Source organism: Leopardus geoffroyi, chromosome D4 (assembly GCF_018350155.1).
Source record: "Leopardus geoffroyi isolate Oge1 chromosome D4, O.geoffroyi_Oge1_pat1.0, whole genome shotgun sequence".
Taxonomy (NCBI): Eukaryota; Metazoa; Chordata; class Mammalia; order Carnivora; family Felidae; genus Leopardus; species Leopardus geoffroyi.
In genome coordinates, this window is record NC_059342.1 from 16,907,510 (window position 1) to 16,921,758 (window position 14,249).

The 14,249-nt window shown below is 43.8% G+C and overlaps 1 protein-coding gene and 1 long non-coding RNA gene across 3 annotated transcripts in view; one reads left to right on the plus strand and one right to left on the minus strand.

Annotated features, from left to right (window-relative positions):
- LOC123593813 (transient receptor potential cation channel subfamily M member 6-like) overlaps positions 1–5,825 on the minus strand; it is a 57,334-nt gene extending 51,509 nt beyond the window's left edge. Inside the window, exon 1 of one of the 2 annotated variants that reach the window (XM_045470336.1) lies at positions 4,892–5,825. In XM_045470336.1, coding sequence (XP_045326292.1) covers positions 4,892–4,924 — 33 coding nt within the window. In that variant the 5' untranslated portion in view covers positions 4,925–5,825. The remainder of the gene's footprint in view (positions 1–4,891) is intronic. The other variant, XM_045470337.1, reaches the window with a different exon arrangement.
- LOC123593815 lies at positions 3,450–13,257 on the plus strand. The gene is made up of 4 exons (XR_006710552.1): positions 3,450–4,088; positions 9,629–9,668; positions 12,240–12,394; positions 12,981–13,257. It is a non-coding gene; the product is annotated as an uncharacterized LOC123593815 (long non-coding RNA).
- Positions 13,258–14,249: the final 992 nt, after the last annotated feature.

Below are 14,249 nucleotides of genomic sequence, written 5' to 3' on the forward strand. Positions count from 1 at the left end.
ATCTTCACAAGCAACTACCAAAATGTAGAAATCAAGAGGTTTTACATTCAAGAAAGAATCTGGGGCACCTGGGTGGCTCGGTCAGTTGGACGTCCAACTCGATTTCGGCTGGGGTCATGATCTTGCCGTCAGGATCTCTCATAGGTGGGATCAGCTCCAAGTTGGGCTCTGCACTGACAGCATGGAGGCTACTTGGGATTCTCTCTCCCTCTCTCTCTGCCCTTTCCCCACTCAAGCACATGTGCGTGCACATGGGCTCTCTTTCTCTCAAAATTAACATAAAAAAAAAAAAAAGAATCTGTACATCTGTTCTTATATAACAAGGAGGGGGGCGGGGAGCAAAGCAGAATCTGGCAATACTAAGCTTGCATTGCAGCTTGGTGACAGTTGGGGCCAACGGTGGGCAGCCATTTTTAGTCAGGGCTCAGTAAACCTGAGTCCCCAGTAGGCCTGGTTTTGAGTTTGAATTTTGGAGCTCCTGATCTATTGCTTTCATTGCATTTTCAGAGGAATTTCTGCCTCAAAGCACATTCATAGCTCTTAGAAGGAGGTGGCCAGTGAATGGTAGCTATTTGCTTTATAGGTAAGGAAACTGAGGTAAGCTTGCCTAAGGCACAAGGGCATGCAGCCAGCAGTAAAACTACCTTTTCCAACTATTCCTTTTATTACTCTTCTCACCTTCCTGCTGATACTTCTAGAGACTTAATTACCGCATTATGTTCCTTTTTTGATTACAACTAAGGAAAATCAGTGATCAAGAACATGCCAGACATTCCAAAATGGCGTTATCAGGCTCTATGATCTAATCACAAGGAAAGTTTTGCCTGGCTCTAAGTATCTTTAGTTGGTGTGGGCAATTTGAGGGGCCCCTCCTGGCCTATATCCCAACACACTCCAATACTAGGGAAGATAAAAAGTATGCTAATCTTGCAGAGAAATAAAATCCCAAGAAAGCATATATTCTCCAAGGTCACTGCACACACCTGTTACGGAAAGGCCAAGTTTCTGATGGACAGACCCTGGACCAGATGGGCTGCTCACATCAAAAATGACCATTGTAAGAAGCTTTGAATCCGCAATCTGCAGAGTGAGGAGAGAACCTTGGTTGCCCATACTCATTCATTCCAGTAGGCTTGGAGTTTGCCTGGAAGAAACTTCTGTATGATGGCCATACGTAGTTTAGAGAAAAGGAGAATAGAGCATGATCAAATCCGCCAGGCTGATCTCTCTAGTCAACATGTATAGCACCGTGGCGGTTCTGGAATACCTGACCTTTACCCATTCCTAGTGTTTCAAGAACCAGAGCCAGCATAGCACAGAATCACTCCACAGAGGGCTGCAAAGCAAACGCTGGCAGGAAAAACGCAGGGAAGGCACCTGCCTGTGCTACCAAGTAAACTTCTTCGTTTCCAATCAAAATGCATCAGGAGGCCCTCAAGAGGCACATGCTTACAAACTCAGAAAAAGAACGCAACCTCCAAGCCAAACAAAACTACCACTTGTCACTGCTCCCTATTGCGTAACTGGTCACGGCACTCTGAGATAGTCTCAAGAGTTTATCTGTACTATAAATAACTGACGACCTCTTCCTCAGAGATATGGAACCACCATGGAAAGAAAAGGAAAGCAGCATTAGGCCACCCCAACAAGGCGACCTGCCAAACATTCTGGTGCTAAGCGCATCAAAAGAAAGTCCCCGGGGCAATCCATGGCCACCCCCTCGCATGCCCTAGAAAGCCGGGGATCCCAGGCAGCAGCTGAACCCAACTACAACTAGGTTCAGTCACCTTAATCAAGTGATAGGATGAACTCCATTATGGGGTTTATGTGAAAATCTATTTTTTTTGTTTAATTGTGGTAAAATACGTATTATGTGGAATTTGCCATCTTAACTATTTTTAAGTGTGTGGTTTAGTATTATTAAATATAGTCACATATTTGTGCAACCAATCTCCAGAACTTTTCATCCTGTAAAACTGAACCTTTACACCCGTTAACTCATTTCCCTCTTCCCCCAGCCTCTGACAACCTCCAGTCCACTTTTCCTTTCTTTGAACTGGACTAGTTTATATACATTATATAAGTGGAATCATATAATTTATAATTTGTCTTTGTCTTCTTATGACTGCCTATTTTAATTAGCATAACATCTTCAAGGTTCATCCATGTTTTAGCAGGTGTCAGATTTTTTTTTCCTTTTTAAGGCTAAATATTCCAGTGTGTGTGTGTGTGTGTGTGTGTGTGTGTGTGTGTGTGTGTAAACACATCACATTCTGTTTATCCATTCAGAAAATCTATCTCTATATCTCAGGAGTATGATGATGTTGCTCTGGTGACACACAGGTTATGAAGTTCAACTTATAACTGTCATGATTTTATATGCACAAGAGAGACAGGCAGAGACAGACACAGCCTTGACTATGCCATGTTCGTATTCCAGGAAAAGAACAACAAGCTAACCCAAGTGGCAGTGGAGCTAAATTCCAGCATCAAGAAACATCACACCATTCCTCTCCAGCTCAAAAATAAGTTTTGTTCACTGTATATTTCCAGGTTCTGGAACGGGTCTTAGCACATGGTTGGCACTCATAAATTTTTAAATATCTGTTGACTGAATGAATCCAGAAAAATGACTCAATGCTCCAAATCCAACAGTCGGAATGCCTCTGATTAGAGAGAGATGAGGTTGAGGGATAGAAAAAGAAACTTCTGTTTGAATTTCTTCTTTTTTAACATTTATTTACTTTTGAGAGACAGAAAGAGCGTGAGCATGGAAAGGGCAGAGAGAGAGGGAGACACAGAATCCGAAGCAGGCTCCAGGCCCTGAGCTGTCAGCACAGAGGCCGATGCGGGGCTTGAATTCACGTACTGCGAGATCATGACTTGAGCCGAAGTCGGACACTTAACCGACTGAGCCACCCAGGCTCCCTGTTTGAATTTCTATTGGTACTGTTTAAATTATTTACCACAAGAAATTATTTTTGCATTGTTAGTGGAATTTTTTTTTGAGGGCAAAAAATCTGAAAGGATAATTTGTCATTAAAAATACGTCAGTTCAGGGGCGCCTGGGTTCAGCCAGGTCACGATCTCGCGGTCCGTGAGTTCGAGCCCCGCGTCAGGCTCTGGGCTGATGGCTCAGAGCCTGGAGCCTGTTTCCGATTCTGTGTCTCCCTCTCTCTCTGCCCCTCCCCCGTTCATGCTCTGTCTCTCTCTGTCCCAAAAATAAAATAAACGTTGAAAAAAAAATTAAAAAAAAAAAAAAAAACGTCAGTTCAGGGGCCGCCTGGGTGGCTCAGTTGGTTGAGCATCAGACTTCAGCTGAGGTCATGATCTTACAGCTCATGAGTTCAAGCCCCACGTCAGGCTCTATGCCGACAGCTCGGAGCCTGGAGCCTGCTTCGGATTCTGTGCCTCCCTCTCTCTCTGCCCCAACCCACTCACATTCTGTCTCTGTCACCCTCAAAAACAAGTAAACATTAAAAAAAAAATTTTTTTTAAATACATCAGTTCAGTTCACTTTATGTGTACCCTTTCTCAGAGAGCTACTGGAATAAGTGCTCCAACAAAATGGTAGAAAAAATCAAGAAGACATGGGATAGAAGAAACAAGACCCATCATGACAGAGGCAAATTCTTAGTGTTGTAAAGCACCGCCCTGGGTTTAAAGCTGTTTTCCTCCCTCATTTTTCTCACCTGTAAACCAGTGAGTTAGGGTGGGGTGGGGGGAGGGGTGACGATAAACTTCATAGGGTTACTGCCAAGATGAGGTGATTAACAATTGCAAAGTTTTGCAACCGGCTAAGTGCATTGGGCGTTATTTTCTAAGTGCGTGGCATATGAAGCAGCTCATTTAATCTTCAAATTATAAACATTATCATCTCATTTTCCAGATGAGGAGACAGAAGCACACAGATTGAGTAACTTGCTCAGGATCCTAGTTAGTGGCGGAGCTGATACGCTAATTCAGGTGATCTGGCTCCAAAGACAGTGCTCCTAACAACCAGTCTGTACCGAAACGAATGAAACACGATGCGCTCAGTAGACGTTATGTGTATGTCTACACAGTGTGCGCCAGTCCGGACAAAGAAGGTAAGTGATAGCCACCTTGAGGTCTGGCTGCCTGAGGAGACCAAGGTCTCCACTCTTCTCCCTAGGTCCCCAAGCGCACTTCTTTCCCAAGGGTCCCCAGCGGCTGCGGGCGCCCTCCCTCTCCAAGCCCCCAGAATTCCAGCCCCGCTGCTGGCCAGGAGTGGAGAGGAGCCGGTCCGCAAGGCCCCAGACCGCGATCCCGGCGGCGCGAGGTCAGGGGCCCGAGTTTACCTTGACCTGCACTCTCATCGCTCCCGGACTCCCGCGCGGGGCCGCGCAGGGGCGCACACAGCACCTGGGCAACTTCTTCCGCGGGCTCCGGGAACCGCGGCGTCCGGCTGGGCCGGATCGCCGCCGGCCAGACGTGCCCCCCGGCCGCTCCGAGCTGCGCCCTCTCTCCTCCCTGCGTCCGGCTCACGCCACGTCCGGTCTCCTCTGCCACCGGCCCCGAGCGGAACCAGAGAACGCGTCCCTACCGCCCTGAGCTGAACCCCGTGCCCCGTTAGGTTTCCGCTCTGACACCACCTCTGCGCTGGCCCCATCCCAGCTTCTGGACTGGCGACTGCGGGACCAGCCCTTTAGTGGGTGCCCTGCATTGGCCAAAACCTCAGAGATGATAATCAGCTTCTGGTGGAGACCCGAGGGCTAGGGAGAGCAGGTATTTCGTAAGTCCTAGCTATTCTAGATCCGAGTTAGATACTTTTGCGACTGGCCCCACCCACAGCCGCCCAGGGCCCTGGGTGCAGATCAGGTGAGTGGCCTAAGGCTCTTTTGCCCCACCAAGCCTGGGCTGCCCTGCCTACCTGTGAGCGCTCCACAGCCCGTCGGGCTTTCATCCTTGACTTGCAGGCCCCGCTAGCAAAGCCTTATCTGAGCTTCTGACTTGTGGAGTCAGATCTGGGCTCCACCTCCACTCGCTGCCTTTTACAGCCCTGTAGATTTGTCATGATACTTTTTCCCCTCAGTTACCGCCTGTGTAGGAAAGATGTGTGTGGACCTTACCTAAATGAAAAGAGTATAGTGAGGGTCAAATGGAATGTTCAGCAACAGACAGATTTGTGGTATTGCATTGTTCTTGTTGAGTCACTGTGGTGGGGGGAGGACACGAGACATTTACCCTTATAGCACTTTTACTATGGAGGAGTTAGTGGGTATGCCAAGGGACCCCTTGGCACCTGAGTTTACTTATCTATGCCGTGGGAATGACAGCAAATAAACCCACCTTCCTCAGAGGTTCTACTGAGCAAAAGAAATCCACAAAGGGCCAATACAAATGCTTTCCTGGTTTGGGTGTATTTTCAGTGCATTCTCCTAGCTAGGAGTCTTGATTAAGGCTGGGTCTGTGACTATGAGTGGATCCCAGTATGCTGGCAGAAGTCATTCTCACTTGTAATTAATTACAAGTGTTGTAATTAACAATGCTAGCTATTCATCCCTGATTATTGACTTCAGATTAGGGGCGCCTACCATTTTAGTCCATTCTGAATTTCTGCCCAGGGAGCTCACATTTGCAGACATGGGTTCCCCCCAATTTCTCAGTGTGGTTTTAACAAACATTTGTTTATTAGAAAACTTGAACCTCTCATATGTGTAGTAACATTTTGTTTTCCTATTAACACATTCAATCTTTCCTCTCCTTGACCCATCTCCTTCAAACTGTTAATGATCTGTAAGCAGTTAGCAGGTTCAGAAGCTCCCACCTAAGGCAGTTAAGCATGTCTTGATTGGTGTTCCTCCATGTATGTCCCCTGTTAGGTCTCTAGGGACTGGAGCTCTCAGAAATCTGCAGACCTGCCAAGAAGACTGGACATTTGAGATCCAAGGTTCTTCGGAATCTTGGTGCACTGTGATCACTATCTTCTTGTTTAATCTTTGGTACATTCACATGTTGGTATGGTTATATGTTCGTTTCAGATCAAGCTACAAGGCACAAAGTCTAAAATACCACAGCCATACCAGGATATACCAGGGCAATTCCAGGGCGTATGGCATCTGATGGGCTAGTTTACAAGCTGCCTTCAGTTCCCAAGCTGGATCCGAAACACCTGAGCCATCGGTGAAAACTGCAGATTCCCAGGGCCCCACCCACCCCTCCCAGACCACTTGTATTGGAATCTCTGGGGTGGGGCCGGGGAATCTGCATCTTTTACAAGCACCTTGATCAACTTAAAGGCTTATCTATAGACTTCTTCTGGCCATAAATATACCTATGCCCAGAGACTAGCTATGAAATTTAAACTTTAGAATGTTCATTAGTAGTCTAGTGTGGCTTGTGATTCAGGCCAAAAAATATTTCCTGAACACAGACTGTTTGTCAGGTATCCTGCTGGGTGTTGGGAAAACAAAGATGAATAAGACATTGTCCAGTCTGCAAGGAGTTTGAGTTTGTAGGAGGAGGAACAATAAAAAATGAAACAGTACCTGGGGCACCATTGGTAACCCTCGTCAACAGAAACAGCGTTGTATTTTCTCATTTGTTGCCCTCCCTTAGACTTTTCTTCTTTTGCCCATTCTTAACTCCTAGGTCTTCAGCTTTGTCAGACCTCCCTTTTTTATCCTAGACCTTGTAAATGTTTGATTCTTGACCCAACATGGTTTTAAAGTCAATATGAGATTTCAGAATGGAAAGGAACAGCTGATTTTTCAGCAGAGAAAAATGGGTATGACAACATTTTTTTTTTTTTTTTTAATGTGTGAAGATCTTAATGAGTCCCGGTAATTGGAAGCCACTAAGGGGTAGCTTCTAAGATACGCGTTCTTCTCTTGAAGAGAATTGCTTCAAGCTTGGAATTGTTTTGGTTGGGTTTCCTTTATTTGGACAGGAGTGAGGGTTGTTGGGGTTTTTGCAAAGTAATACTTCCCAGCCTCTCTGGACAGCCAATGGGGAGAAAATGAGGGGAAAAAAAAAAAAAAAAAAAAAAAAAAAACTCTGTGCCTTTACACCAAGAAGAGACAGCACCATGGGAAACCTCTTGCCCAATGCATCAGGGCATATGATCACCTCTAGTTTGTGGTCACCACTTTCCTTTCTGAAGCATAAAGGAAACAAAACAAATGCCATGGTATTCTGAAGGGGGTAGTGAAAACTATGATAAGCCTACTGTGTGGTGTTCCACAAGTGGGGAAAGTTTAAAGGAATGGGTTATGAATTGAAGAAGTCAGATGAAGGTGTATGGCCAGTAATGAAGGATGAAATTCAGCTCTCCAAGTCCATTCCTGTGTAACTGTCTCTGTTTTTAGACGTTCCTATTCAAAACCAAGGGTTTGAGTTTGAATTTCACGCACTTATTTTCCCAAACGGCTACAAATCAAATTTCCTATTTTTAAAGCGTTTATTTGCTTATTTCGATAGAGCATGAGCATGGGGGAGGAGCAGAGAGAGAAAGGGAGAAAGAGAATCCCAAGCAGGCTCCACACTGTCAGCACAGAGTCCAACACGGGGCTCAACCTCACGATCGTTAGTTCATGACCTAAGCCAAAATTGACAGTCGGATGCTCAACTGACTGAGCCACCCAGGTGCCCCAAATTTCCTTTTGAAAGGAAGCAATCTATTTTCTTCTGCTTACTGAATAAATTTCTCTCTTATTCAGTGCTTCTAAAGGGAATCTGCTCCCAATTTATTTCTCTATTTGCTATGAAAATGGATTATTTCTCCTATTACATAACCAAAGATTAAATTATTAATGGCTGGCAAGGTGAAATAGGAACTCTAAAATACTTTTTGTGAAAGTTTAAAACAATGCCCTTTTTAAAAAAATTTTTTTTAAATGTTCATCTATTTTTGAGAGAGACAGAGACAGAGCATGATCAGGGGAGGCACAGAGAGAGAGACGGAGACACAGAATCCTAAGCAGGCTCCAGGCTCTGAGCTGTCAGCACAGCGCCCAATGTGGGGCTTGGACCCACGAGCCGTGAGATCATGACCAAAGTCAGATGCTTAACCGACTGAGCCACACAGGCGCCCCAAAACGATACCCTTTTTGAAGGCATTTTAGCATTCCTGATTGAAGGCATGTCCTTTTCCATCACAGTGCCCATCTTAGGGTTTCATACTTCAGAAATACTCAAAGATGTGTATATAAGGATATATGTAGTAGCACTTTCTATAATGAATAAAGATTGCTAACAACTCACAACAACTCACACAATGTCGTGAACATTGAAATAAACTGTGGTGAGTCCATGCCGTGAAACACCATGCAGCTTTCAAAAGAATGAGTTAGATCTAAATGTACAGATAATAGAAAGGGAAAACAGCAACTAGTAAAAGTAAGTATCATTCCACTTTTTTTTTTTTTTAATTTTTTTTCAACGTTTATTTATTTTTGGGACAGAGAGAGACAGAGCATGAACGGGGGAGGGGCAGAGAGAGAGGGAGACACAGAATCGGAAACAGGCTCCAGGCTCTGAGCCATCAGCCCAGAGCCTGACGCGGGGCTCGAACTCACGGACCGCGAGATCGTGACCTGGCTGAAGTCGGACGCTTAACCGACTGCGCCACCCAGGCGCCCCATCATTCCACTTTTTAAGATTTCTATGTGTAGACTGGAATATGCACAGGAAAGTTCTAGAAGAATATAGCCAAACTGTTAACAAGGGAAGGCAAACTTACATTAAAAAATTATTCAGTGCTTATCTGAAGTTCAAATTTAACTGGACATCCTATCACACAAGGTTGTTGCATCAGCCCACTTTGGTAGCTTCAAGCAGCTGTGGGTGCTCTTTTAAAGTGTGTATTACAGGGGCACCTGGGTGGCTCAGTTGGTTAAACGTCCAACTTCGGCTCAGGTCATGATCTCGCAGTTTGTGAGTTAGAGGCCCTGGTCAGACTCTGTGCTGACAGCTCAGAACCTGGAGCCTGCCTCAGATTCTGTGTCTGCTTCTCTCTCTGCCTCTCCCCTGCTCATGCTCTCTCTCTCTCTCTCTCTCTGTGTCTCAAAAATAAATAAAACATTTAAAAAAAAAAGAGTCTTTAAAAAAAATAAATAATAAAGTGTGCATTATAGATGATGACACCAAAACCTAAGCTCCACCAGAACTGTACCTTCACATTCAACTCTGAATGATTACTGGAGGGAGGATAAGACAGGTCTTAAAACTGGTTGAGCACTTGTAACAAATTGCCGGGCCAGCTGAATCTGGTCGATGGCCACAAACTCCTTCCATCCCAGCACACACCTCTTTGCGATGTGACTCTGCGACAGCCCCCACCCCTACCCCACCCCCCATGCAGTGGCTCCATTTCTTCTCCACAGCCCTCAATCCGAACTAAACTTGTGGCCAATAAAATATGGCCACAGGGACAGGGCTTAAATTCCTGAGTCTAGGCCCCAAGCAGCCCTGAAAGCTTCGGTCTTCACCCCCTGGGCACCTTACCCTAGCCCACCATCCTGGGAAGAAAGACCACGTGGAGAGACGAGCCAACCCTCAGAATTACGTGGCATTATCATCCGATGCTATTTTAAGCCACTAAATTTGGGGGTTATTCATTGTGAGGCAATGCGTAACTCAGTTTATTTTCTCATTCTTTTCCACACAGAATCTCTGTGAGGATTCACTGAAGGTCAGAAATCTTCACTGTGAGTCTCACCGGTTTCTCAACTTGTAAGGTGTGAGGCCAATGAAAATTTGAACACAGGTCTATGGGGCTGTAAAGATCTACTGTTTTGTTTTGTTTTGTTTTGTTTTCTTTTTTACATACACCTTGAACATAATGAGCGTTCATTAAAAATTTAGTTGGATAACTAACTGTATGAGTCAGAGATTGGTTTTTATTACTTGCATACATCAGAACCAAGAATATATTTATTTGACAGGAAATGTCTACCAGTACTAACATTTTAACCTTTAATCCTTTCCTCTTGATTAAGTTACTTGGAAGAAAAAACAAAAAACCCCAAACCCACTATTCAACCTGTTATGTTTTCCCTGAAAGGGGAGCCACAGCTGCTCATCCATGGAACAAGTATTCTGGTAGCTTAAGGAATTTCACTATTGCATTTTAGGTGAGAAAACTGAAAGACAGAAAATATGTGGCTTAAGTGGAAGAAACCAACCTACTGAACCCTCCACACCTGACTCATTTATATAGCGCTGCCTTTTTTCTTTTCAACTTATTTCTAAGTGAATAGAACCTCACAGAAAGTTATAAAAATCCTATGTATGTAATCCCTTGAACTAAAACGAGAGCCTTTTAGGGGTGCCTGGGTGGCTCAGTCAGTTAAGTATCCAACTCTTGATTTTGGCTCAAGTCACAATCTCATGGATGTGGTATGAAGCTTTGGGTTGGGCGTGGAGCCTGCTTAAGATTCTCTCTCCCCCTGCCCCTCCCCTGCTCGTGCCTGGGCACTCTCTCTCTCAAATAAATAAATAATGAGAGTCTTTTAAAAGCATTTTTTTAAATTTATTTTTTAGTGTTTATTTTTGAAAGAGAGACAGAGCACAAGCAGGGGTGGGGCAGAGAGAGAGGGAGACACAGAATCCAAAGCAGTCTCAAGGCTCTGAGCTGTCAGCACAGAGCCCAACATGGGGCTCGAACTCACAGACCGTGAGATCATGACCTGAGCCGAAGTCAGCCGCTTAACAGACTGAGCCACCCAAGCGCCCCTAAAAGCATTTTGACTTAATGTATTTTAAGTATTCCTTCTGAGATATTCTTCGCATTATCAATGTGTGCCATGAACAAAGGAGGGAAGAAATGGCTACTTATTGGGCACTCACTGTGGGCTGGGTACTTTGTTATATACCTTATTTTTATTTAAGACATTATTAACCATCATTCTATACAATAACTGAGCCAAAAAAGGTCAAAACTTGCCCAGAGTCACGGGCTGAGTAGAAAAACTGGAATTCCGGGGACAGTCTGTCTGATTCTGAGGCCCACAGCGTCTTCATCCTGCCGGAGGTCCTCTCCAGAATAATCTCAAATTCATTTACTACTGAGGTCTCATTTTGCTATTATTTATTTCGTTTTCATGTCCCTTCAGTGAAGTTATTTATAAACGCTGAGCGAAGACCCATTTTTCTTCCAGCCAGCTTTCAGGGCAGTAGTAGGTCTACACAGCCAAAGCAACTGCAGGCTTCCAGTGCCGACGAGGCCTCTACATCCTTCTCTACACAAATTGCGTATGATTTACTTAATGAGAAAGATGCCCGGGCATTTCTGTAATATCCTTGAAGGTATGATAACTCAAACTTTTCTGAGATAAGGTCATTATGTTTAGATATTAAATCTGGAATTGCTGTAATCCAAGCACAAAATTTATCTGGCCATTTTAAGTAAATAAATCCTGAGGGTTGGCTGTGTGGTTCTGAAGGTTGGCTGGTCTCTCTCTACATGGTCTTTCCTCCCAGGATGGTGGTTTGGGTAGCGTTACATGAGGGGGAGGGTCGAGGCTGCAAGGTCACTTGAGGCCTAGACTCAGGAACTTCACAGCTCTGGTGAAATGGAGACTGTGTTACTCACCTAAGAGTAAAATGCTGTCATAGAAGGCTTTACAACCCTGGGACCCAGAAAGATCACATCTAGAACTCTTGCCCCCAAAAACACCTTATGTATGACGCTAATTCACATAACAAGATATTCGTATCAAAATTATATAGTACATTAGGAATTAGCTTAAAGGCTATTATTAGAGAAGTAATAAATTATTATATGGGCAATATGTACCTGTTGAAAAATACTAACAAAGAAGATTCCAAAGGAAAGCCGAGAAGGAAGTTAGAAGGGAGTATATACTGTATGAGTACAACTATGTAAAAAACTACGTAGACAAAAAATTAGAAATGGCTCCTTTTTGTTTTTTCCAAGTATTCTGTAATGCGATCTTATTATTTTTGTAATTTTTAAAATTCATTAAAAGTGAAAATCTCACATATCTTGGAATGACTTATGGGATTACCTGAAATTCCCATTTTGTACTCTTTCTCATCATTTATTGCCTCTGATGAATAAAATGTGAATCACTCATTTCCCAGACCCTTTGGGCCCAAAGTTCAGAACCAGTGCTATTATTTTTTTATATTTTATGATTTATCTATTACCCTCAATAGCCTGGTGCTTCTTAACCTCACAGGCTAGTATAATTTTGTTCAGGCTACAGCTGTTTAACTGAACACAAAACCCTGATGCCAACTTCTTCTTTGCCAAGGAAACTATTGCATCAATACTGACGGAGATCAAGATCAATAATGAAAGAGCAACAACATAAGAATGAAAACATTTCTATGTGAATTTCAGCAGGAACCCACATATTATCATGATGTATGAAGTTTCCCATTCGCCTTTCACAGTAAGGACACACAGGTACAGATTATACTTTGCAAGAACGTGAAGGTCTGAGATTTCTATACCTAAGCCTCTAATACCTAAGTCAAGCAAAGTGTATATTCCTTTCCCTGACTTTTCTTCCACATACTATTTTGCAAGTATAAGTGATCAATTCGATATGCTATTTCTTGAACGTGCCCCAAAACTTTGGTCACTATAGACACTTTGAACTAACTCAAGGTAGTTCCTCCACAGAGCTCAGAATTCATCATATTTATTATTCTGTGAACCATAAAATCCCTGTGGAGAAGGGGGAAGGAAAAAAATAGCTTTCATTTCATAAGTAAAGAAAGTCAGGACTCATAGCAGAGAATTACCCGCTAAGGTGCTAAAATCTGGCCAGCCTATCCGTGGCTCCTCCCAGACAGGGCATCCCACAGCTCGGTAGGCGCTCTAGTTAACTGTCACTTGAAGATCCCTCTGTCACCAGTGTCCAATCTTTATTGCCCATCTGGAAAGAGGACTCTTGGAGCACAAATAATGCTCCCCAAAAAGTCCCTATTTCTCTACTGATCCTTCATTTTTTAAATTCTCTCTTATCCATCTTATTCAAACCTAATAGATGTGCCTCCTGATCATGATGTGTGCCAGGAGGACAGTGCCCACCAACATTCCAGATGTTAACTTCTCTACTATTGTGGCACTCTTGCCAATTTCCTACCATCCCTTCTGTTATTAGTTGAAATTGTGGCCCCCGTAAAAAGGTATGTTGGAATCCTAACCCCCAGCACCTCAGAATGTGACCTTTTTTGGAGACAGGATTTTTTCAGAGGTAACAATTTAAAATGAGGCCGTTAAGTTAGACTCTAATCGAATATGGTGTGGTGTCCTTATGAAGAGGGGAGATGTGGACATGTGCAGAGTCACACAAAGATGGGAGAAGATAACCCTCTACCAGCCAAGGACAGGGGCCTGGAATAGATCCTTCCCTCACAGCTCTCGGAAGACCCAACCCTGCCGATGCCTCGATTTTCAACTTCTGACTTCCAGAACTACGAGACAATAAAATATCCATTGTTTAAGCCATCCGTTTATGGCAGCCACACAAACCAATATGCTTTCCTACCATTAAGATTCATGACAGGGGCACCTGGGTGGCTCAGTCGGTTAAGCGACTGACTTCGGCTCAGGCCACGATCTCATGGTTTGTGGGTTTGAGCCCCGCGTCAGGTTTTATGCTGACAGCTCAGAGCCTGGAGCCTGCTTCGGATTCTGTGTCTCCCTCTCTCTCTGCCCCTTCCCCACTCATGCTCTGTCTCAGAAATAAATAAACATTAAAAAAAATTAAAAAAAGAAAAGATTCATGACAATCCTCCCTAAATCTGGCCTTTTAACGAGGGGTGTCATTACTCCCTGTTGCCCTAACATAGACCCAGATAGTACGTCTAGCCCAGGCATAAATATGAATAGCACCCTTTTTTATTCTCAAAAGAGCCCATGTTTATGCAATCATCCCACCTACACCACTCACAATCCTTCCTATAACCCACTTCCCTTCAGCCATGACGTTCTTCGCAATCACTGTGGCCTCTGAATATTACAGACTTCCCTTCGTGCAACAACAAAGGATATTCATTTAATAGCCTTCATCAATTTTTGTTTTGTTTTGACTAGACTGTTCACCGTGTAAAGATAGGAATTGCTTCTTCCCCGTTGCCTGACCTCGCATTTACATGGCCGAGCATGCAAGAAATGTTTATTCAACCCAATTAAATGGAAGTAAGAGCTTTATTATCTATACCTCTTTGGTAAGCATCATACTTGCTCCAAATTACCCTCTCTTACTTTAAAAGTTACCAAGAAACGGATGTAAACTGCTAAGTATATGCTA